Here is a 25,357-nt window from a genome sequence, read left to right as displayed (position 1 = left end):
ATGTACAGTATACGTTGGAAGTAGAAGCCTAAGAGTTGTTGTCCATTAGATAACTCCAATTAGGGGAGGGATAATAAAGGATTTTTTATTTTTTTTTTAATATTAGATATTTTACATACAGTACCAGTCAAAAGTTTGTAGCAGAGGTAACTCTGGGTCTTCCTTTCATGTGGCGGTCCTCATGACAGCCAGTTTCATCGTAGTGCTTGATGTTTTATGCGACTGCACTTACAGAAACTTTCACAATTCTCTACATTTTCCGGATTGACTGAGATGTACTGTAATGATGGATTATCATTTCTCTTTGCTTATTTGAGCTGTTCTTGCTATAATGTGGACTTGGTCTTTTACCAAATAGGGCTATCTTTTGTACACCACCCCTACCTTGTCACAACACAACTGATTGGCTTAAATGCATTAAGGAAAGAAATTCCACAAAATAACTTTAACATGGCACACCTGTGAATTGAAATGCCAGGTTACTACCTCATGAAACTGGTTGAGAGAATGTCAAGAGGGTGCAAAGCTGTCATTAAGGGAAAGGGTGGCTACTTTGAAGAATCTCAAATTTTAAATATATTTGTTTAACACTTTTTTGGTTATTACATGATTCCAAATGTGTTATTTAATAGTTTTGATGTTTTCGCTATTATTCTACAATGTAGAAAATAGTAAAAATAAAGAATGACCCTTGAATGAGTAGGTGTGTCCAAATTTTTGACTGGTACTGTATATATTTACAGAAAAATATATGGAGGTTTGGAAATGATGCAGACAATTGACGGAAGCCACAATCTATCTGCAATATTAAAGCTGATCTACCCCCTTAAAATAAATGTAAAAAAAGGGATTATGAATACGGGCCCTGATCTACTGTAATGTGTTCATATTGAAATTAATCTTTCTCCTTCAACTCTTTGTTATTGTCCAACAGGGCGCACCAGCTGAGAAGGACAAGTTCCTCATCATGATGAGTCACACCCGAGGTAGTCGTATGGAAGAGCAGCACTGTGTCTTGAATCCTACCGGGACCACTCCATCTACCCCAAAACACTCCACGACTATACCCTCAGGTCAGTACTGTACTAACCTAATGTAGCAGGTGTTAAAGAAAAGCCCTTGCGGGGTCCTCACATCAGGTTTTCAGGGGAAAAGGAAGCTAGGTTGAAGATACTTTATCCCTGAAAACTGGATGTTTCTGGGGTTTTATGACACCGCTAAGGGTGGTGTACTGAAATTGCAGATATACAGACAAACAGCTGCCAGTAGTGCTTTCTATTCATCTTGGAAAAGTTGTTATTGATTTTTCTGTCTTCTCTCCCTCCCCTCTTTCTCTCTCTCTCCTCCCCCTTTTTCTCTCCCTCCCTCCCACTCAATTTATCTCTCTCTCCATCTTTCTGATAGGACAAGATGCTGACCGGTTCTTTAACCTGTTGGCCAACACCCAGGGTCATCGGCTTGACGACCAGCGAGTGACCCTTCCCTTGTTGCCTGGGATACATGGGTCTTCTGCTGGTCATCAGGATGGTGTGAAGACAAAGGCTGGACCTGATCCAGCTGTCACACCCCAGGTAGGCCCTATTCTGACTTCCAAATCAAGCCCTAGCTCAGTGTTTTTCTACCCAAAAGGGAGCACATTTTATCCCCTACTTCCAAGGACTAGGAGGGGGACAGGGGAAGCAGGTAGCTGACTATTGGTGGCTATTCAGCAGCCTGATGGTCTAGGGGTAGAAGCTATTGGCCAGTCTGTTCGTTTTAACCATGATAATCCTATGATGGAAGTGGGGAGAACAGGCCGTGGCTCGGGTGGCTGAGGTCCCTGATGATCTTTTTGGCCTTCCTGAGACACCTGGTGTTGTAGGTGTCATGGAGGGCAGGCAGTGTGCACCCAATGGTCCGTTCGGTTGAGCATACCACCCTTTGTAGTGCCTTGCGGTCAGCGGCGGTGGAGTTGCCGTACCAGGCTGTGATGCAGGCCGACAGTATGCTCTCGATGGTGCTCCTGTAGAACACTGTGAGAACCCTCGGGGGCAGGCCACATTTCCTCAGCCTTCTGAGGTTAAAGAATCGCTGTCGTGCCTTCACCACCATGGTGTGGTAGGACCATTCAGCTCCTTGGAGATGTGTACGCTGAGGAACTTTACGTTTTTGACCGTCTCCACGGTGTCCCGTTGATGAGGATGGGGACGTGCCCTGCCTGGTTGCTCTTGAAGCCCACAATCAGCTCCTTTGTTTTGCTGACGTTGAGGGAGAGGTTGTTTACCTGGCAACCTCCTCACTATAGGCCGTCTCGTCTTTGTTGGTACTATCCTGTCGTCAATGAACTTGATGATGGAGTCGGAACAATGTAAGGCCATGCAGTCGTGGGTATACAGTCTCCTGATGTACTGGCCTGTCTCCTGGTAGCGCCTCCATGCTCTGGACACTACGCTGACAGACACAGCAAACCTTCTTGCCACAGCTCGCAATGATGTGCCATCCTGGATGAGCTGCACTACCTGAGCCACATGTGTGGGTTGTAGACTCCGTCTCATGCTACCACTAGAGTGAGGGCACCGCCAGCATTCAAAAGTGACCAAAACATCAGCCAGGAAGCATAGAAAACATCAGCCAGGAAGCATAGGAACTGAGAAGTGGTCAGTGGTCACCACCTGCAGAATCACTCCTTTATTAGGGGTGTCTTGCTAATTGCCTATAATTTCCACCTTTTGTCTATTCCATTTGCACAGCAGCATGTGCAATTTATTGTCAATCAGTGTTGCTTCCTAAGTGGACAGGTTGATTTCACAAAAGTGTGATTGACTTGGAGTTACATTGTGTTGTTTAAGTGTTCCCTTTATTTTTTTGAGCAGTGTATTTTATGATGAGCTGCAGGCAAGAATGCAGCATTATGTGAATCTTCTTGTTTTGAACAGCAAGTTGAAGTTGTCAGTGTAATTCTTGTTAATAGCTATCCAATAAAAAAATCCATGATTGTGGTTTAAATTCTATTGCTTCTCAGTGAATCTTGAATTCATGCCAAGTCCTTTTTGAAGAATGTCCTAGGGTGAATTCAGTCATGTGTTCAGAACCTTACAGATAATAGCGTAGGTTCAGTCTGCAGCATCACAGTCAAGGGCCAAATGTACCATGGAAGTCTCTCAAATCACCAATGGGAATGGAGAAAAGCAGAATAGCACACAAATGAATGACTAGTTGAGATTGAGAACAAAAATGCTAACTTTATTCAGAATGTTGAAGATCATTTTCATTCCTATCATAACAGGTCAACATCAGATCTAATCTATACAGATCAGTTTGGTGGTTGGGTTTGTGTAGGCCTGGATTTGGGTTATGCCGGATCCATCCTTACATCCAATTAAATGCGTCCCACGGTGGATTTATGAAAATAAAATGAGCTTTGCTTTCAACAAGTTACAGAATGTGACACTTTATAGAAACACGGGCATATAAATAACTTCTGTCTGCTATTTGCATTTGGTAAACTAATGGGTAACGGATACTAACAAGTAATGGTAACTACTGCACTGATTCCATAATGCAATGCATCTGTCCTAAAGGGCTGTTCTCCTGTCCAATGGCGGTTAGAATGCGCCTCAATCTTCTATCTGATACCGTAACCCATACAAGGCACTCTCATGTTGTATTCTCCTTCTTGTTGTGAACACTCTTCATGTGCCTTCTTTGTGATTCAAGCGCTTTGAAGCGCGTACCGCAATCGGTGCACACATATGGTCGTTCCTCATTGTGCATTGTCTGGTGCTTATTCAGTGACGTTAACGTGGCAAAACATTTATAGCATTCAGAACACATATACGGTCTCTCCCCTGTGTGAACTCTCATATGCACTTTCAGGTTATCTCTTCTGTTAAAACCACGGTGGCAAACCGGGCAAGGAAACGGTTTGTCCCCTGTGTGAATCCTCCTATGCTTTGTCAGACAATCACTCGACCTGAAGGCTTTGCCACAGTCACTGCACCGATGTGGTCTTTCCCCTGTGTGAATCATCATGTGTCTTTTCAGATTACTAGTCCAGTTGAAACATTGACCACATAAGTGACAAAAAAGATTTTTCATGTGAGTTTGGAGATGCTCTATGAGAACTTCTTTGGACTCAAAGTGTTTTCCACAGACACCGCAAAGGCAATCTAGGCCTATATCCTCTGTGTGTTCTCGTGTATGTTTTATTAAAAAACTCACAGAGTAACATTTATTTCCACACACACCACACCAACAGGGAGTAGTAAGGCTTTGACTGTGTGGGTTCATATGGGATGACTCTGTGGATTTCCTTCCTTTTTTCCACATACCGGAGCTATGGCTTGCTATTTTCTGTGCTTTCTTTGATTTGAGTGGCTTAAACCTAATCCAAGGTTCCTTTTCCTCTTCACTGACACCTTCCCTGTATTTACTTGGGGTTGGAGAACAGACCGGATTTACCACAGAGAGGGGCTGAGGTTCCCTGGTTGGTTCTAATAACATGTAGCCCTCTCCATCAGGTTCTGTTTTGATCGGTTCCGTTGAAGTGCTTGTTAGAGAGGCTCCCTGTCCATATTCCTCACTTTGGGTTTGGTAAAGATGTGAGGGCTGACATGAGTCCTCTTCCTGATCATAGTCAGTTTTCACACAGTCATTAGAGCTAATTAAGAAGAAGTCATTATGAAACTCTTCCTCCTGCATGGTCCTGTGTTGCTCCTGTTGTTCCTCCTTAATCTGAGTGTGCTCTGGGTCTTCTTGCCCCAGACTGGGGCTCCATTCCTGCTCACGGTGTTGCTGCTCAGTGGGAACCTCCTCTTCGAAGACAGTGAGAGAGAGCTGCTGGAGGTCTGGGGAGAAGGATTAAACAAACAAGTCAAAGCTGACATGAGACCATAATTACATTTACATGTATGCTACATAATACAAAACGTGTCTTTCAGCAGGACATGTGTTTCGTGCTCAAATGTAATTAAAAAATGATTGCCAATGTCGCATAATATTAATGTCAACAGGAAAAAATATAATAGCTAGTGACAAACCTGTCCTTTGTAATTGTATCTTTTGTGGTTTGAGAACGATATCAAGCTGCCTCTGTAGACGGCCGTTCTCCTCTTCTGACCGATACACTTCTTCCTGGTACTCTGCTATCGTTTTCTCAACAGCCCCAAATATCTCCTCAGCAGCTGCTGTTAAACGCTGGTTGAGAAACATTCTCAACAACTGTATTTTAGCCATTTTAAATACTCCAAGTAGACTAGCTAGCGCGTTTGTGTTTGTCGACGTTTTGGTAACCTTTCACCTTTAGTTTTGGCCATGCACGAGCATATCATATTTTCCAGTATCGCGTCCTGCTGGGCTGGACAACTGACAAACGATGTTTTCTTCGTGACTAATGATTGGATAGACTGTTGAGTGACCGTTGTACTACCCAATGATATTTCCAAAGGGGGCGGGGTTATTCTACGTTCTGAACACGTTGGAGGAGTCAGGAAGTTTAGTAACAATATATACATTTTGGGGTACTTTTGATACTACGGGTGTTAATTTTGATCATAAAAACAATAATGCCCTCTCTAAATGGGAAACCGGACGTCATGTTTGTAAGTTATTTCATGAATATTGATACTTTGTTGTGGAATTGTTCTCAGCATGCTGTAATATGTCTGCGGCCTCCTCGAACTCGGATGTGTCGATTTGAATGCACCGGCTAACAAACGTTATATCTATCTGACAATAACACGTATCTAGATGATTGTTCCTTGAGATACTGTACAGGCTACTTACTGTGTGTGACTTTACATCATATTGTAGTAGGCTGGACACATAAATGTTTAACAATGTTTTTCTGATAAAAGCGAGTTCATTTCATAATTTTACCGTATGTTCCAGCTGCTTGCCGTAGCTTTGAAGTAATCACGAAAAAAACAGGGCTTAATTTAGGGCATTTTTCGGCCTGCCAGCTCCTCCTATTCGTTAGATTGAGCACCGTAGCACCAATTTGCCTTACGAACGTTCTATTATTCCCAGCCTATTGGTCTACGCCACAGTGCCTGTTTTGTTATTGTTGGCAATGAGAACTGCCCACGTTGCTGGTAGTTAAAATGTAAACAACAACAAAAACGTACTCATGGAACTCTGAGGTCGTCCCATTGTTTCCTATAGGGAAGTATAGGTATGTCTGTCTATTTTGCCAAATATCTCGCAATGTGTATATTTCGATTTTTTTTCAAGTCGGATACCATTTTAATCAGGATAATCTCCTCTTTCCAATTGCTAAATTTGGGCCGCGTACTCGGCTGTCCTCGGTCGCTGTTTTCCCTATTTCCTCGTTATGCAGACATAAGCACACCTGGCACCATCGAGGTGCGGATGTTTACTTTCTACATTACTATCTAAGAATAGATTGTAGTGGTAAAATAAAAAGGGATACATTTTTGGTGCCATTTACACGAAATTGAATTCTAAGCGACACTCCAGTCAGAAGAGGCTCTGCGAATGTTCTATTCCATTCATTTGCTATGGGCTCGCGCTAGTGGTCCAGCTTAGTCAACGTTATTTTGCCATTTTTCAGCCTTGGGTGAATTTTGACTCGTTCTATTGTCCGGCCTACTTGTAGCCGTTTCTATCCTTCGAACAACGTTGCACTAGTTCCGAGAATAGTGCAGCGTTTTTCAAAGGAGTCCAACGTTGTTCCAAGGAGAGAAGGCTTCCCGTTGACCGTTTTGCTGTGTTGGTGGTGGGCTTTTTCAGGAGGAAGATGACCTGCCTTATGAGGAGGAGATCATCAGGAATCCGTACTCGGTCAAGTGCTGGATGCGCTACATCGAGTTCAAACAGAATGGCGTCAAGTCCATCCTCAACATGATCTATGAACGAGCTCTGAAAGAGCTACCTGGCAGGTGGAGGCACAGTTTCTACATCTAGCTAGGTGCAGTGTTTCCCAATCCTGGTCCTGGGGACCCAAAAGGGTGCCGTGTATTGTTTTGTTTTTGCCCCAAAATACACCCCCCTGGGTGCCCAGGGCCAGAATAAGAAAACACTGGTAAAGGTTCATGGAAAATACTGTGATGTCCCAGACTGTTTGTAGTCTGTCTGTAACTAGAGACAGGAACATGTTCACGGACAGTTACTGTTGCACATATAAGGACGGTTTCCAGGACACATCTTGAACTAGCCTTTCAACGAATCCGAGAGTGGAAGACTCCTCTCTCGTCTCTAACATGTAGACTCACTTTTTGTGAACAGTCCCATCACAAATCAGATTGGTGAATAAACTTTATTTAAACGTACTTGACCAGTTGTCTGCTGATTTTGTCCTAATGTAGGATGTAATCTGAGACAAAATATCCACAGAGTAGTGTTATTAACCTGACTTTCAGTACGCTGGTCTGTATGTCAGTTTGTATTTTTGTTTTGTATTTTCAATGCTGACACAATTTGCACGCAACTTACGCAATATATCAACAATGGCCGAGTTTAACCAAAGCACCGACCAAACGTTGCCCCACGCAAACAGCTGGCAAACTTCCAGCTGATTGCGAGGGAATGGGCTTTGGTCAGCAACATTCGGTTACATTTGGCTATTGTTTACATATTGTGAATAATGTGAACTGCGTCAGTAGATGGAAAATACAAGCAACGGAACCTTCCGACGCTGCAAAAAGGAAGGTAAACAACACTTTCCTGTGGTTACCCTATCTCCACTTCCTACCGCCAAATTAACCAACAGCATGGACAACCGTATGTTTAAATATCATTGTATTCAACTTTCTGGCTTACAGAGAATATTACATATTTTTTACAGTGACTTCATTCAGACTGATATCCATGGAATAACCATGGTAACAGTCTGATGTTTAGACATCTTAAACCTAGTCCTGGACTTAAACATTTGTCAATCAGTCTCTGGGAAATCATCCCATAATCTAGGTTTATTTGAAACAGTACAATGGTTGTTATTGAATACCATACCAGTGTCTGGGCTAGGGTTTTAGGCATTGCTAAATGTTCACGGATTGTTCATACGTGACCTTGCAGTTACAAGTTATGGTACAACTACCTGAGAGAGAGACGGAAACAGGTCAAAGGGAAGTGCATCACGGAGCCAGCCTATGAGGAGATCAACAACTGCCATGAAAGAGCACTGGTTTTCATGCACAAGGTAGGCTAGTGCTTATGTCCTGTTGTCCGTCCATCCATTGTGAAGAGAAAATACTCACACAAACTCTGAGGAATATCATTGTCCATTCATTGGCACAGACTATGACAGAGTACATTTATGTGTGTGAGAGTATTTTTTTTTTAAACTTGGAAGTAGATTTTGTCGTCTGAGATTGTAGGAATAGCATCCCACATAACTTGTTCTTCCCGTGGCTGTCCTAGATGCCGAGGATCTGGCTGGACTACTGCCAGTTCCTGGTAGCTCAGTGTAAGATCACCAGGAGCAGACGCACGTTTGACCGAGCACTCCGAGCCCTGCCCGTCACTCAGCACCCTCGCATCTGGCCCCTGTACCTCCGCTTTGCCCGGAACCTGCCCCTGCCTGAGACCGCCATCCGTGTCTATCGCAGGTACCTCAAGGTAAAAGGACATTTCTAGAAGATTTGCTCCTCTGTGATTGAACTACAACCAAGGCTGAAGCACCTGAAGCCTCTCTTTATGGAAGACAGTCACAGGATAAATCAAAATTCACATTAATAAACACTTTATTTAATTTCAACCATGGTGATAAGAATGTGTCCTGGTTATGAGATTATAACAACACCAACCACACATCACATCGGAAACCGACAAGCTATCACGCAACATAGAAGGTAGGCCTGGAATAGATGACAGTGCTACCAATAAATGTGTGAAAGCAGGCAATGTGCCGCTCACACTTGGCTGAGCAGAAAACCATTAAAGGAAGTGTGAGAAGGCCACACGTGCATTGGCCCTTAGGCGTATGTAGACCTGATCTCCCACCTCCAGCTGTAGCGTGACTGCGTTACCGCCGTTATCTGCTGTATCAGTACTAGACTTGGGGTCAGATGTAATAGGCAGACACTCTCCATTCTTGAACAGGGATGTGTGGGAGTCTTCAGATCCTCCAGCCTGAAAGAAGAAGCTGAAGTAGTAGACCCCTCTTACAGGGGCTGCAAACACTTCTGTGCTGGGGGCTTTAGGCGTTGCCGATGTTAGTGATGACCTTGCTGTAGGTCAGGTTAGCGTCTTGGCTGAAGGGCCCTATTTTTCCAGTCTCTCAGGACAGCGGAAAAGAGCACCTTTGTCTTCTCTTTATTTCTCAGCTCCTCAAGCTGGCCCTCGATGACTTTTAGCTTGGTTTCCATGGCTCCTAGTTTTTCCCATCGTGGTTTGCAGTTTTTTCCACTGTGGTTTGCAGTTTCTCCTCCATGACTCCGAGTTCTATAATTAGAGTCAACATGTAGCGTGAGTTCTGTAGTTCTGCAGTGCATTCCGCCTCATGTTCAGTCATTGGGGTGTCCTCCTGTGCAAGTGACAGACAGCAGCTCAGAGACGCCATCAGAAATGCAGTAGCCTTCATCCTTCACCTGGGTTCTGATACCCTTCGGAGTAAACCGTATTGGTCCTGAGTAGGCCTAACCTGTTTTGATTCCAGAGTTTTCTCAGCTTCTTTTTATACAGCCAGGTTTGACACGATCCAGTAGACTGGAAGTTAGTCCTTGTAATGTTGGTTTTATCGTTCTTTATTCAACCTTATTAGTCCGTAAATCAGACTGTCTGTGATTTTGTACCTAGATTGTGCTGTTCTGGCTTGGACAAAGCTTACTTTCTGGCCCTGTCCCTAGAGTTGCCGAACGTGTGATAACATTGCAGCGATGGTAGCTTTGTGTGTGTTATCTCCAAATCCTATATCATTAGAAATCTGAAAGATTTTCGGAATATTTGGGTCAGGAGACCTCTGACCTCTAGGGTTCATATTGGAATGAACTATACATTACCCTGATAACCCTAGAGATTTCTTTAGTCCTTGTAATTATTTGAAGGAATGGACAGGACAATATACATGCGTTCAAAAGATTTTCTCTCGGCTTAATGCATTTTCTAGTCTTCCACACAAGCAGCAGTGTGGTATTCCAGAGTTATTAGATAAATGGTTGATTAAGAAAGCTACATTTATATATTGGTTGTCAAGTGAGTTCTACTGTGCCACAAGTCTATATTTCTCAAAATGACAAAAGTTATTTCTGCAACAGCCCCCTGGATTTGACTCTCTCCCCTTCTTTCTCTGCAGCTGTCCCCAGAGAATGCAGAGGAGTACATAGATTACCTGCGTTCCTGCAGCAAGCTGGATGAAGCAGCGGTGCGTCTGGCAGCCGTTGTCAACGATGAGAGCTTTGTGTCCAAAGAGGGCAAGTCTAACTACCAGGTAAGACCACGTCTGGCTCATCCTCCTTATCCCCATGTTGTTGTGTGGTTGATATCTAACGTTATCCCCATGTTGCTGTGTGGTTGATATCTAACGTTATCCCCATGTTGCTGTGTGGTTGATATCTAACAGCTATGGCACGAGCTGTGTGACCTGATCTCTCAGAACCCAGACAAGGTGAACTCTCTGAATGTTGGGGCCATCATCCGTGGAGGCCTCACTCGTTTCACAGACCAGCTGGGCAAACTCTGGTGCTCCCTGGCTGACTACTACATTCGCAGTGGACATTTTGAAAAGGTACTGGTCTGGATTATGCATCCCAAATGGCACCCTATTCCCTTTGTAGTGCACTACTTTTGACCAGAGTCCTATAGACAATGTCATCTTTATAGTCCACTTTTGACTTTGTCGGCATGCATCAGGGTCATTAGAAATTCTTATTATCAATGACGGCCTAGGAACAGTGGCAGTTTAGGGGCAGAACGACAGATTTTTCCCTTGTCAGCTCGGGGATTCAATCTTGCAACCTTTCGGTTACTAGTCCAACGCTCTAACCACTAGGCTACCTGCTGCCACAGAAATTATGTAGGATTGTAGGGTAACTCACCACCATAACCTTGTCATAATATATATTTGACATGTTTTGACTAGCTATCATGCATGTTATGAAGCTTTACGACATTGTTATGTAGTTCAAATAAAGTGTTACCAAATATATTCACTGTTTTTGGGATGCACGCACACATACTCACACAGACTAATTTGAATGCTTGTGTGTTGTGGCCCACCAGGCTCGTGATGTGTATGAGGAGGCCATCTTGACGGTGGTGACGGTGAGAGATTTCACCCAGGTGTTCGACAGCTACGCCCAGTTTGAGGAGAGCATGATCGCTGCCAAGATGGAGACTACCTCCGAGATGGGGAAAGATGAAGAAGGTGGGCGCATCTCAATAGTCTAAAGTGATGTCATGCTCCGCATCTCCTGCTCGGATCTGAAGTAACTGTATAAAGGGAGATCGATTACTGTTAATCCAATCCTGGCTGGTACTTTGAGTAAAAAATGTTATTTGTCACGTACCCAGTTTACAGCCGGTCTAAAAGGTGCAGGGAAATGCCGGTGCGCTAGTTCCTTCAACATAACACGTAAATGTAACCGAAGGAAAGTAGTCTTGGGAAGCCAGCCATTTTAGAGTATTGAGATGCACCCAGTGTGTCTGGATTGTGGAGTATCACAATCTCTCGCAAAAATAGATTTGATCTCAACGAGAATAACCTGTGTAAATAAAGATTACAGGGGGGGGGGGGGGGATCACAGCCGTAAGTGAATGCTTTGCCTTTGTCGTCGTGCTCAACTCGTGTTTCCTTTCCTTCTCAGAGAACATAGACCTGGAGCTGCGTCTGGCCCGCTTTGAGCAGCTGATCGCCCGCAGGCCCCTCCTGCTGAACAGTGTGCTGCTGAGACAGAACCCCCACAACGTCCACGAGTGGCATAAGAGGGTCAAACTGTACGAGGGGAAACCACGACAGGTAGCAGAAACCAGAAGTGGGCACGTAGTAGGAGTGCTGATCCAGGATCAGTTTAGCCTTTTAGATCATACTGAATATGATTATATGAACAGACGGGACCAAATCCTAGATCAGCACTCCTACACTGAGACCCTTTGTGGATACAGGCCCTGAGCTCTTAGCCCTAGTCTGACTCGGTGTCATCTCCTTGGCTCTGTCTCTAATACCCATTTTATACTACTGAACCGAGGTGTACTGCGCTGTCCTGGTTCCGCATCCACTGTTCTAGCTGGAACCGTGATGTGAAATGAAAATATCCGAGCCAGCGCAGTATGGTTCAGGCCGCCATTATAATGTGAAAATCCTGAAAAACAGTTCTTTACCGAGCTAGTTGACATCTGTGTTATTGGTAGAGAGTAGCGATTAATCATGTTTACAGATTTCACGTTTCTAATTGTTTCTTAGTCTTTCTAGCTGGCAATAGGTACCTTGCATGCTCTTCCTCACATACATGTACAGTGTATAGAAGGTGTGTCTTAACCTCTTTTTCAGATCATCAACACCTACACAGAGGCAGTTCAGACTGTAGACCCTATGAAGGCTACAGGGAAACCCAGCTCTCTCTGGGTCTCCTTCGCCAAGTTCTATGAGGAGAACGAGCAGCTAGACGACGTGAGTCTCAAACTAAGGTTTCCCCATTCCACGTGGGTTGAAATTGTATTTAAAATCTTTTAAATATTTCAAGTGTTCATTTGTGCCTGTCTGGAGTGCCAGATGGTTAGAATTGTCACTTTTGGGACTATTCCATTGGTTTCATTGCAAGCTCGCCAAGCAAGCCTAGTAAAGTATTTACCCAGGTCTTCTCCCTACTTAGGGTGACAACAACATAGATTTACTCCTTCAACCCAAGAGGAAGTTAAGTTAATTTTTTTTAATGTTCTTTCTCTTTTTCCACTTTTCCCAACCATCAGGCACGGACCATCTTTGAGAAAGCCACCAAGGTGAACTACAAGCAGGTTGACGACCTGGCTGGCGTGTGGTGTGAATACGGAGAGATGGAGCTACGCCATGAGAACTACGAACAGGCGCTACGTATACTGAGGGTGAGAAGGAAACATAGGCACAACAAATACTGACCCACTATCTGTCACACACTCCAAAGACACTTACATTTGTGCTTTTCTGTCATCCAGAATTATTTCTTATGTGTTTTAAACTGCTTAACGTTGCTGTGTGGGCAGCTGATCTGTACTTGCGTTTTTAATCTATCTATTTAATAACTTCAATCAATGAATACCCTCATCTAATCTCAAATTCTATGATGCAGACTGCTCTTCTCAGAGTTTCAAATATTCTGTCTATAGATGCACATTTTTATTTATTTTTATTTAAGCCTTCTTTTACAAGGTAAGTTGACTGAGAACACATTCTCATTTACAGCAACGAGCCGGGGAATAGTTACAGGGGGGATGAATAAGTACTGGATGCATGTCTGTGTAAATATCCCTTGACTTTCTCTCTTTCCAATTGTGTAGAAAGCAACTGCCATCCCATCCAAGAAGGCGGAGTACTTTGACGTGTCAGAGCCGGTGCAGAACAGAGTGTACAAGTCTCTGAAGGTCTGGTCCATGCTGGCTGACCTGGAGGAGAGTATGGGAACCTTCCAGGTACTTTCTTCATATTTCCCTCTAAGGTATCTGTCTTCGTTGTGTTTCAATTGCACTGCTTTAGAAAGGAAAAGAAGGTAGCTTTGATGCAAAACATCTAAGACTGCGTTTACACAGCCAGCCCAAATCGGATCTTTTGCCCCATTATTGGCAAAAGATCTCATCTTATTGGTCAAAAGATCAAAATGGGGCTACCTGTGTATACGCAGCCTAACAATAGTCAACCAACATTTCGGCAGCAAGTATCCTTCATCATGGTTTCTGGATTGGATTGATTAACATTGTTTAGGTTTATACGGTTGGCGTATTCCATGAGCTCTTCTTTCAGATTAAATCGTGTTAGAACAGGAGAAACTGAAAATGCATCTTGTGCATAGTGATGACCCAGTTTTAGGGACCAAACAATGAAACAACCAAAACGTGTAACAACAACGCATGTAATGACCATACGATATAACTAACAACCCTGCCTTTTGTATTGGTCGTTTCTCCCCGTCAGTCCACCAAGGCGGTGTACGACCGCATCATTGACCTGCGCATAGCCACACCCCAGATAATCATCAACTACGCCATGTTCCTGGAGGAGCACAACTACTTTGAGGAGAGCTTCAAGGTGACACCGTCCACCTGCCCTGCTGCACACATCTCACTAGCCTGGTCCCAGTTCAGTTGTGCTGTCTTGACAACTCTTATGGTCATTATCACGATGCCTGAACTGGGACCAGTCTAACGTTTCACAGCCTAGCATATCAACACTAACTCATACTGCATTCAAACTGGGTCGTGTTCAGGGCAGAGTACCCTACTGAACAAGACCCTGACCGTGCCTCCACCCTTAAAACCACAGCATTTTGATCAGTTGTTAAATCCCCGTTGCTGACGGTCTCCATGCGCTCTCTACAGGCGTACGAGCGCGGCATCGCCCTCTTCAGGTGGCCCAACGTCTATGACATCTGGAACACCTACCTCACCAAGTTCATCGACCGCTACGGTGGCAAGAAGCTGGAGAGGGCCCGGGACCTGTTTGAGCAGGCGCTGGATGGCTGTCCAGCCAAGTTCGCCAAGAGTAAGGGACTTTGTTGTCTACGTGACTTCTGTATGTTTTTATGTCTAATGCATGTTTGTGAGGTGTTGCATGTCTGTTGAAGTATGATGCAAAAAATAATTTCCTGACTGATAAAACAAAGTCACCATCACAGTTGCTTTTTAGCTACTGAGAAGCACCAAGGAAAATACTGCCCTTTTCACACTACCAAGACAAGCTGTACTGTGCTGGCCTGGTTACACATCCACCACATTTGCAGGAACCGTGCTGGGAATGACAGATGTTAAAAGACCATGACCGAGCCAGCTCCGTACGGTTCAGGTTGGCATGATAGTATGAAAAGGGTGTTCGTGTATTTTTCAGTTTGCTGCTGGTATCTATTGTAACAATGGCCTCTTATTTATGTGGTACTATCCCCCCAGCTACAGGAATGACGAGTGAACTATTTTCTGTTGTGATTGACAGCCATCTACCTGCTGTACGCCAAACTGGAGGAGGAGTTTGGGTTGGCGCGTCATGCCATGGCGGTGTACGAAAGAGCCACGCAGGCGGTGGACAACACGGAGAGGCATCATATGTTCAACATCTACATCAAGAGGGCTGCAGAGATCTACGGCGTCACCTACACCAGAGCTATCTACCAGAAAGCCATCGAGGTAAGAGTGTAGTGGCGCACACACAGGTGCATCTCAATAGTCTAAATCAGGGCCTGCAGGTGGTTTGAGTAAAAAAAGAGATACTTCAAAGTAGCCACCCTTTGCCTTGATAGTTTTGCACTCTCCTGGCATTCTCTCAAGCAGCTTCATGAGGTAGTCACCTGGAATGTATTTCAATTAACAGGTGCGCCTTGTTAATTTCTTTCCTTAATGCATTTGAGCCAATCAATTTTGTTGTGACAAGGTAGGGGTGGTATACAGAAGATAACCCTATTTGGTAAAAGACCAAGTCCATATTATGGCAAGAACAGCTCAAATAAGCAAAGAGTAACAACCGTCCGTCATTACTTGAAGACATGAAGCTCAGTCAATTCAGAAAATTTCAAGAACTTTGAAAGTTTCTTCAAGTTCAGTTGCAAAAACCAAGCGCTAATATGAAACTGGCTCTCATGAGGACCGTCACAGAAAAGGAAGACACAGAGTTACTTCTGCTGCAGAGGATAAGTGAATGAGAGTTAACTGCACCTCAGATTGCAGCCCATATAAATGTTTCACAGAGTTCAAGTACCAGACACATCTCAACGTCAACTGTTCAGAGGAGACTCCGTGAATCAGGCCTTCATGGTCAAATTTCTGCAAAGAAACCACTACTAAAGGACATCAATATGAAGAAGAGAATTGCTTGGGCCAAGAAACATGAGCAATGGACATTAGACCGATGGAAATCTGTCCTTTGGTCTGATGAGTCCAAATTTGAGATTTTTGGTTCCAACCACCGTGTCTTTGTGAGCCGTATAGTAGGTGAACGGATGATCGCTGCATGTGTGGTTCCCACCATGAAGCATGGAGGAGGAGGTGTGATGGTGTGGGGTTGCTTTGCTGGTGACACTGTCTATGATTTATTTAGAATTCAAGGCACACTTAACCAGCATGGCAACCACAGCCTTCTGCAGTGATACGCCATCCCATCTGGTTTGTGCTATCATTTGTTTTTCAACAGGACAATGATCCAAAACACACCTCCAGGCTGTGTAAGGGCTATTTGACCAAGAAGGAGGGTGATGGAGTGCTGCATCAGATGACCTGGCCTCCAAATTCACCTGACCTCAACCCAATTGAGATGGTTTGGGATGAGTAGGACTTCAGAGTGAAGGAAAAGCAGCCAACAAGTGCTCAGCATATGTGGGAACTCCTTCAAGTGTTAAGTGTTGGAAAAGCATTCCTCATGAAGCTGGTTGAGAGAATGCCAAGAGTGTGCAAAGCTGTCAAGGCAAAGGGTGGCTACTTTGAAGAATCTCAAATATAACATATTTTGATTTGTTTAACACTTTTTTGGTTACTACATGATTCCATATGCGTTATTTCATAGTTTTGATGTCTTGACTGTTATTCTACAATGTAGAAAATAGTTGTAAAAAAATATTTAAACTTGAATGAGTAGGTGTGTCCAAACTTATATATATTCCATTTTTGGGGGGGGGGGGAAACTCAATATACTTTCAAATGACTAAAACCAAATATAAATGTTGTGAAAATGATAAGGGACCTACATTCATACCCGTTTCATGACTGTCTCCAGCATGCTAATAATCAATGAAATAAAAGCTAGACAGTCAGTGAGCATTAAACATTTTCCAAAAGATGGATATTGGAAAATGTTTTGCTAATTCTGACAGTGAAAAAGATAACACATTTTCAGTGCGGCCCTTGTTGAAGAACGAATGCAGCCCCCATGGCAAAATGAGTTGGACACCCCTAAATTAATCACGTGTTTTTTATTCATTGTTAAGCTGTATATGGTTATGCAGCTAATATATTCCAATATATAATATCATATGTTGTTTTCTTCCAGGTGCTTCCAGACGAACACTCCAGGGACATGTGTCTGCGCTTCGCTGACATGGAGAGCAAACTGGGCGAGATCGACCGGGGACGAGCCATATACTCCTACTGCTCTCAGATCTGTGACCCAAGGGTGAGCTCTCACACTGACCCAGGGTCCTGTTCATTAGTGCACTCTAGAGCTGGGCAATATGGACAAAAATCCGTATCACGATAAATTGCCTGAATTGATGCGATAACAATAAATAGAGCGATATGCTTATAACATTAATGTACTACCACTACTACTAGTTTGATAGTTGTAGCCATCAATTGTGCCATTAACAATCACTCAGCAAACGTATTTAATTTCAAACTTCACATTTCTCTACTGTAGGCTACTTATCGCAATTAATGATAGAAGCAAAATGCCTGCGGTAAGTTATCGGTATGCTCGGTGTCGATGATTTTTGATTTATCGTCCCAGCTGTAACGCACACCGTAGGAAAACGTTGTTGAACGAAAAACAAGCTGTTCTTATTGGACAATCCATGTAGTCATTCTCTGTTTCAGTCCTTTCCTCATTTTGGTGGAAACACAGGTTCGTGTTCAGTAGCGATAAAATGTTTCACTCCCTGTGTGTGTTTGTTTCAGATGACGGCCACGTTCTGGCAGACATGGAAGGAGTTTGAGATCCGCCATGGGAATGAAGACACTATCCGGGAGATGCTGCGGATCAAGCGCAGCGTCCAGGCCACGTATAACACACAGGTCAACTTCATGTCCTCACAGATGATGAAGGCCACCACCAACGCCACCGGCACCAGTAAGAATGCACACACACACACGCGCATGCATGCACACATATGCACGCACACACACACACACAAAACACACACAAACACCTTTGGTCTCCAATGATGGCACAACCTTATCAAGCATTATATATTTTTCCTATAAGAGATTGATTAATTGATTCATCTCATATGTTGATTTTGAAGTGTCATTCTCACATCTGTAGACTAGATTAGAGTTAGGGCTAAATCAGGGTTAGGGTGTACCTTTGTATCTAACTCTGTGATTCTGTGTGTGTGTGCAGTCTCAGATCTTGCCCCGGGCCAGATGGGGCTGGATGATATGAAACTGTTGGAGCAGCAGGCCCAACTGCTGGCCGCCGAGGCTGAACAGGACAAACCCAAACTCAAAGAGAAGATCCTCTTCGTCAGGTCTGTCACCCCCCCCACCCATTTAGCATCCTTTCCTTTGACCTCTGAAACCCCCAACTGCAGACCAGGGCCCGTATCCCCAAAGCGTCTCAGAATAGGAGTGCTGATCTAAAATGTAATATCATAATGAATAAGATAATATGGACAGATCTTAGATCAGCAATCTTACTTTGAGACGCTTTGTGGAAACAGGCCCAGGAAGTGGCCAGTCATTTAATATAAATACAACAATGCAGAAGTGGTTCAATACTGGTCTTAACCACTGTGTGTCATTGTGAATCTGTTTGTTTAGGAGTGACACGTCACGCAGTGAGCTGGCTGAACTGGCCAAACAAGCCAACCCTGATGAGATTGATATTGATATTGATGATGAGGATGAGGATGAAGACCAGGGCCCAGAGGGTGAGTTACAACATCACCGGGAGGGGGGGGCTGTTGAGCAGGGAGCAATGCTACAGAACATTTACATAGAAATGGACTGTGTAGATGCAGAAAGTGATTCTGTCACAGAATATAGAACCATGCCAACCTTATACTTTACATTTCTATCTGCAATGTTTTGATGATTGAATGTTTCAGCTGTTTTCTTGAAAACCCTAATAATAATAATATTGAAAAAATAATAATACATACATAGTACCAGTCAAATGTTTGGACTCCTACTCATTCAAGGGTTTTTCTTTATTTGTACTATTTTCTACATTGTAGAATAATAGTGAAGACATCAAACTATGAAATAACACATATGGATTCATGTAGTAAGCCAAAAAATGTATTTATATTTGAGAATCTTCAAAGTAGCCACACTTTTCCTTGATGACAGCTTTGCACACTCTTCGCATTCTCTCAACCAGCTTCATGAGGTAGTCACCTGGAATGCATTTCAATTAACAGGTGTGCCTTGTTAAAAGTTATTTTGTGGAATTTCTTTCCTTAATGCATTTAAGCCAATCAGTTGTGTTGTGACAAGGTAGGGATGGTAAACAGAAGATAGCCCTATTTGTTAAAAGACCAAGTCCATATTATGGCAAGAGCAGCTCAAATAAGCAAAGAGAAACGACAGTCCATCATTACTTTAAGACATGAAGGTCAGTCAATCCGGAAAAGTTCAAGAACTTTCAAGGTTTCTTCAAGTGCAGTTGTAAAAATCATCAAGCGTTATGATGAAACTGGCTCTCATGAGGACCGCCACAGGAAAGGAAGACCCAGAATTACCTTTGCTGCAGAGGATAAGTTAATTAGCGTTACCAGCCTCAGAAATTGCAGCCCATATAAATGCTTCACAGAGTTCAAGTAACTGACACATCTCAACATCAACTGTTCAGAGGAGACTGTGAATCAGGCCTTCATGGTTGAATTGTTGCAAAGAAACCACTACTAAAGGACAACAATAATAAGAAGAGACTTGCTTGGGCCAAGAAACACGAGCAATGGAAATATCTCCTTTGGTCTGATGAGTCCAAATTTGAGATTTTTGGTTCCAACCGCTGTGTCTTTGTGAGTCGCAGAGTAGGTGAACGGATTATCTCTGCATGTGTTTCCCACAGTGAAGCATGGAGGAGGTGGTGTCATGCGGCTTTGCTGGTGACACTGCATGGTGTTTATGTAAATGTGTGTTTTCATTATGTTTGTCTCTCCCTCCAGAGGTGCAGTTGGAACAGAAGACCGTCCCCACCGCTGTCTTTGGAGGGCTGAAAGAAGGAGAAGATTGAATACAGATATGACATCACTGACGAGCTCCCTGGTCCACGAATGGAGCCTTTTCAACCCCTGTAAAATGTATGATGAGAATAGATTGTGTGGAATGTGAACTTTGTCATTTATCTTTTCTTTGTTGTTGACTGTAAGGGTTCTTGCTCTACATTCATAGATTGTCAAGTCTGCACCAGATCTGTGAATAAAAATGAGATTTATCAATAGAATTCAAATGTTCCTTATTAAAAACAATTGAAATGCTCCTTTCTAAAAAACAATGTAAATGCTAATTTTCCTTCTAAACATGAGGACCAAGGCACACTTCAAAGTTAACATGTTCAAATTACGATGGCATGTTCAATAGAACAAAATTGTAAAAACCTCTGACATGTTTTGGCATGACTTTTGTCAGGTAGTTTTTAAGATTTTGTTCTATTGAACATGCTACAGTATCATAATAAAGAGTGCCTTGGTCCTCCTTGTTATTTATGTCATATTAACCCTTTAACCAAAGAGCGCCTTCAACCTACAAAGATCTACTAGTAGTGTATCCTAGCAGCACTTATAATTCTTTCTACAAATACTCCTTGATGTAGTGATGCATTAAAGCAAAACTAGCATTGGTAACACTGTGGCTCTTTTTTGACAGTTGAAATCACTGTTTGCTACGGTATTGTATGTCTTGGCATTGCAATTATTTCAACCTGCATGACCTTGAGCCTATTCACAATGGTTCTATGAATTTGATGTGTAAACTGCTGACATAACTCTTACTGTAAGTCCAACACCATGACTGACCGGGTCTGTGCAGCAGTGCTTTGCTGCAGAAAGACAAAGGGGAGTTTCCTGCCCTAGAAAAACAGGGAGTAGTTATGCTGGGTGAATAGGGAATATTTCATTGATACTGGAGCTGGGAGTTGTAAGCAACAAGAGACACATTTTACAGCCTTGTCATGCTCCCAGGCTTATTGTTTTCTCTAGCACTCACACTAGCTGGAATTCAACAATTCTTAGGAATTAGGAACGTGGCATCATATACTGGATCTGAGCAGTATGTTGTGTATTGTAGCCTAAAGTAATATAATTTACACTTCCACCTAAACTAACCCTTAAAACATTTTTTTACTGATTTGTTTGTATTGTTATGAAGGGAAATTAATAACCCTAGAACAGGAAAGTAAATAGGCCTAGCATTCTCTTCTATCCAGCGGTGTAAATTACTTAAGTAAAAATACTTTAAAGTACTACCTAAGTTGTTTTGGGGGGTATCTGTACTTTACTATTTCTATTTTTGACTACTTTTACTCCACTACATTCCAAAAGAAAATAATGTACTTTTTACTCCTTACATTTGCCCTGACACCCAAAAGTACTCGTTACATTTTTAATGCTTAGCAGGACAGGAAAATTGTCTAATTCACACACAAGAGAACATCCCTGGTCATCCTTACTGCCTCTGATCTGGCAGACTCACTAAACACAAATGCTTCCTTTGTAAATTATGTCTTGAGTGTTGAATTGTGACCCTGGCTAAACGTCAATAAAAAATACAAAAAAATAAAATTGTGTCGTCTGGTTTTCTTAATATAAGACATTTTAAATTATTTATACTTTTACCTTTGATCCTTAAGTACATTTAAAACCAAATACTTTTAGACTTACTCAATTAATATTTTACTGGGTGACTTTTACTTTAGTTATTTTATTTTAAGGTATCTTTACTTTTACATAAGTATGAAAATTGGGTACTTGTTTCACCACTGCACCACTGCTTCCATCTCCTGTTTTAAGTGATCGGTTTGTTATTCAGAGAAAGGAATCACCCTGGAACGGAAAAGAAATAGGCCTTAGCGTTCTTCTCTTCCATAATTAGATGAAAATAGTTGAGAGGTAATCCTCTCACAGGCTGCGTCCCTAATGACACCATTTTCCCTACATATGTATTACTTTTGATCAGAGCCTTATGGGCCCTGGTCGAAAGTAGTGCACTATATAAGGAATAGAGTACCATTTGGGACGTAGTCACAATGTTACTGCTGAGAGAGCTCTTGGAACTTTCAAGGCCATCATGTGATGTGATTGGGAGATCTGTGTGCCTGCTGAGAATTCTGTGTTTTCTGTGTGGTTTGCAAAGCTTGAGGATTGACTGGAACGTGTAAAGAAAAGAAATCAAGGCCTAGGCTCCTATTTCACATGTTTATTTTAGTACATATTTTAGTTTATTTTAGTACGCCTACTTGAGACCTGTGATAAAAATGCCTACATTGCATTATCATTTATGGCACCTAGGCCATTTATGCACCTGTTTAATTAAAACGTATAGGTCTACATTGCATATACATTACAAAATGCATCATTATGCCAGCAGCATACCACCCTGCATACCACTACTGGCTTGCTTCTGAAGCTAAGCAGGGTTGGTCCTGGTCAGGCCCTGGATGGGAGACCAGATGCTGCTGGAAGTGGTGTTGGAGGGCCAGTAGGAGGCACTCTTTCCTCTGGTCTAAAAAATATCCCAATGCCCCAGAGCAGTGATTGGGGACACTGCCCTGTGTAGGGTGCCGTCTTTCGGATGGGATGTTAAACGGGTGTCCTGACTCTCTGAGGTCATTAAAGATCCCATGGCACTTATCGTAAGAGTAGGGGTGTTAACCCCGGTGTCCTGGCTAAATTCCCAATCTGGCCCTCAAACCATCATGGTCACCTAATAATCCCCACTTTACAATTGGCTCATTCATCCCCCTCCTCTCCCCTGTAACTATTCCCCAGGTCGTTGCTGCAAATGAGAACGTGTTCTCAGTCAACTTACCTGGTAAAATAAATAAATAAATTGTTGGCGTTTTCTTTTACCTGTATGGTAGGTTTCATGGTCAGAGGACAATATTTGGAGACAAGTGTATGGAAACCTCCTTTAGGCTATTTGCTCAATTCAACACGGCAAGTTTCACCTACCTAATTCATAATTATGGCATACCTAATGCACCTGTCATCATACGCTACCTGCTGGTCGCGTTCACACGATTGAGAACCCGCCCCTTCACTCTTCCTCAAACGCGATTGGCCAGTCGGCTGAGTGAGTGATGCCATTGTGGAGCACCTGGAAATCAGTCATCGGCGGGGCTCCAGCCTACTGTAGAGCGCTAACCAAACGTTAGCAATGCGGACGGCGAAACGGGAAATAATACGCCTTTATTTATTTATTTTTATAACCCGATGTGTTGGGGCTTCAGTGGGGCTTTAAGACCGCGCGCCTTCATCTTATGACCATTTTTTGGGGTCTGTAATCAGGAGAGAAACGGGATATATCCTGAGCTGGGGCCCATAGTGTCTGGATATTTCCTGAGAAAACGATTACACACATCCGTGTTCCTCAGCCCCAGTGTTATGGAAAAGGAAAAATAAAAGAATGAATGCTTGATTTGAAGCTTTTTCTTTCGCCACCAACTATTTTCTAGGTCTCTATCCCCGTCCGGTTACTACGGCCTGTCTGCGGACTTGCTATGGTGGACACCAACGCGATGAGGAAGACTTTTGTAGTCCCGGACATAAAACCTTTGGATCTGTATGATTGTACCAGGGCAAAAATATGCGCAAGTGTGGGATGGGTCTTGGCTAAATCTTACGGCAATGCAGGTATGTGGCCTAGGCTATTGTAGCCAAACGTTTATAATGTTTTGTTCTGTGTTTTTCTTACATTCCCCTCCCTCCCATGTAATCCAGCATTGTTCACCGACTGTCAGTGTTATGAAAAGCGCGTGCATGAAGGTGAACTGACTGCGCGTTGTGTAAACTCAGCGATTTTGGGCACACAAAGAGTAGCCTACAGTACGTTAGAGGTGGGACAGAGAGCGTGTGTGGGATGTAGCCCTACTCTGCACCCCATTTCAACCCGAAAAGGGGTCCATCGTCAGATTCCCAGGTGTTGTGCCTGAATATTGTATAACGTCGAAAATATATCCTTACAACATCCTAAAAACAGACGCACTGTTGTTTTTGTTTTGGATCACAGCAGCCTATTTGATCTACAGTAGTTGATTTAAGATCCAGCTCGCTGCTTGCCAATTTCGACTGGTGCATTGAGGCCCCCCTAGCGAATGGTGACGAGGCATCGGTTTTGACAGCTTGTCTAATTTCAATCACCAATAATGGAATGAACTAATTTAATTTTGGCTGGCAAGTAACTCCGGGACTATAAAATATCCTGACCTGAACCGAGTGTTCACCACTGAAAAACACATAGGCTATTGTCAGGTCAGCTGCTGAACAAATAGCGTGATATTTTAATAATGTATCCAAATATACTATAACAGGAGGTATCGATAATGGTATATTTCTCTATAATAATACTAATGGTAGAAGCCTACTGAAACCACCCGTTCTCTTTCGATGACGCGCATGCATACACACCCACTTAAAGATAATCGGTTGGTTAGATATATGTCTACTACACTATTTAAACGAAACCCGTTTTAGTTTTATATAAGCCGCCTACCCTCCCCAGTCGAATGAACATCTATACCGAACAAAAATATAAACTTAACAATTTCAATGACTACAGTTCATATAAGGAAATCAGTCAATTGAAATGAATTCATTTGGCCCTAATCTATGGATTTCACATGACTGGGCAGGGGCGCAGCCATGGGTGGGCATGGGAGGGCGTAGGCCCACCCACTTGGGAGCCAGGCCCAGACAATCATAATTAGTTTTTCCCCACAAGAGGGCTTTATTACATACAGAAATACTCCTCAGTTTCATCAGCTGTCCAGGTGGCTGGCCTCAGACGATCCTGCAAGTACAGAAGCCTGATGTGGAGGACCTGGGCTGAAGTATAACAAATGGTCTGCAGTTATGAGTGCGGTTGGAAGTACTGACAAATTCTCTAAAATGACGGCTTATGGTAGAGAAATGAACATTAAATTATCTGGCAACAGCTCTGGGGGAAATTCCTGCAGTCAGCACGCCAATTGCATGCTCCCTCAACTTGAGACATCAGTGGCATTGTGTTGTGACAAAACTGCACATTTTAGTGGCCTTTTATTGTCCCCACACAAGGTGCACCTGTGTAATGATCATACAGTTTAATCAGCTTCTGGATATGCCACACCTGTCAGATTGATGGATTATCTTGCCAAAGGAAAATAGCTTACTAACAGGGATGTAAATATATTTGTGTGCACAATTTGAGAGAAATAAGCTTTTTGTGCTTGTAACATTTCTGGAATATTTTATTTCAGCTCATGAAACATGGGACCAACACTTTACATGTTGTGTTTTATATTTTTGTTCAGTATAGATGGGAAAGGACAGAACCAATAACCAACCACCATACACCTGCATGTATTTTTGTTTTATGTTTGTTTGTTTTACTT

The 25,357-nt window shown here is 43.0% G+C and overlaps 3 protein-coding genes and 1 pseudogene across 6 annotated transcripts in view; 2 read left to right on the top strand and 2 right to left on the bottom strand.

Annotated features, from left to right (window-relative positions):
- Positions 1-3,201: 3,201 nt before the first annotated feature.
- LOC129823906 (zinc finger and SCAN domain-containing protein 31-like) lies at positions 3,202-5,346 on the bottom strand. Its single transcript, XM_055883002.1, has 2 exons — positions 5,019-5,346; positions 3,202-4,826 (listed from the first exon to the last, which is right to left on the bottom strand). The coding sequence occupies exons 1-2, from the start codon at positions 5,212-5,214 to the stop codon at positions 3,637-3,639; spliced, it is 1,386 nt and encodes a 461-aa protein (XP_055738977.1). The 5' UTR covers positions 5,215-5,346; the 3' UTR covers positions 3,202-3,636.
- A 96-nt stretch (positions 5,347-5,442) lies between these two features.
- LOC129823896 (pre-mRNA-splicing factor SYF1-like) lies at positions 5,443-20,612 on the top strand. Of its 2 annotated transcripts, none has more exons than XM_055882980.1 (19): positions 5,443-5,579; positions 6,730-6,878; positions 8,017-8,140; positions 8,362-8,559; positions 10,235-10,369; positions 10,502-10,666; positions 11,161-11,305; positions 11,745-11,896; positions 12,428-12,547; positions 12,847-12,978; positions 13,411-13,542; positions 14,042-14,155; positions 14,446-14,608; positions 15,053-15,243; positions 17,096-17,218; positions 17,719-17,890; positions 18,164-18,290; positions 18,583-18,692; positions 19,935-20,612. In XM_055882980.1, the coding sequence occupies exons 1-19, from the start codon at positions 5,544-5,546 to the stop codon at positions 20,000-20,002; spliced, it is 2,556 nt and encodes an 851-aa protein (XP_055738955.1). In that variant the 5' UTR covers positions 5,443-5,543; the 3' UTR covers positions 20,003-20,612. The 2 variants fall into 2 exon arrangements, with proteins under 2 accessions (XP_055738955.1, XP_055738964.1); XM_055882989.1 differs by lacking the exon at positions 5,443-5,579 and adding an exon at positions 6,045-6,151.
- Positions 8,853-9,523, bottom strand: LOC129823912 (cerebellin-1-like; annotated as a pseudogene).
- Positions 20,613-23,071: 2,459 nt separating the features above from the next.
- Positions 23,072-25,357, top strand: part of camsap3 (calmodulin regulated spectrin-associated protein family, member 3) — a 54,446-nt gene continuing 52,160 nt past the window's right edge. For 2 of the 3 annotated variants that reach the window (XM_055882946.1, XM_055882956.1), the window contains exon 1: positions 23,073-23,618. In XM_055882946.1, coding sequence (XP_055738921.1) covers positions 23,486-23,618 — 133 coding nt within the window. In that variant the 5' untranslated portion in view covers positions 23,073-23,485. Of the gene's footprint in view, positions 23,619-25,357 lie in introns of all 3 variants that reach the window. The other variant, XM_055882936.1, reaches the window with a different exon arrangement.

The sequence above is a fragment of the Salvelinus fontinalis genome, chromosome 2 (assembly GCF_029448725.1).
Source record: "Salvelinus fontinalis isolate EN_2023a chromosome 2, ASM2944872v1, whole genome shotgun sequence".
Lineage (NCBI taxonomy): Eukaryota > Metazoa > Chordata > Actinopteri > Salmoniformes > Salmonidae > Salvelinus > Salvelinus fontinalis.
The sequence above is the reverse complement of the archived record's forward strand: the minus strand, read 5'-3'. Positions and strand labels throughout refer to the sequence as shown.

Bases quoted from the DNA above. Each gene is read 5' to 3' on its own strand.
- LOC129823906 (XM_055883002.1), bottom strand. From the start codon at position 5,214: ATGGCTAAAATACAGTTGTTGAGAATGTTTCTCAACCAGCGTTTAACA. The intron at 4,827-5,018 runs GTTTGTCACTAG...CCTTCTCCCCAG, and splicing joins GATACAATTACAAAGGACAG to ACCTCCAGCAGCTCTCTCTC.
- LOC129823896 (XM_055882980.1), top strand. From the start codon at position 5,544: ATGCCCTCTCTAAATGGGAAACCGGACGTCATGTTT. The intron at 11,897-12,427 runs GTAGCAGAAACC...CCTCTTTTTCAG, and splicing joins ACGAGGGGAAACCACGACAG to ATCATCAACACCTACACAGA. The intron at 17,891-18,163 runs GTAAGAATGCAC...GTGTGTGTGCAG, and splicing joins CACCAACGCCACCGGCACCA to TCTCAGATCTTGCCCCGGGC.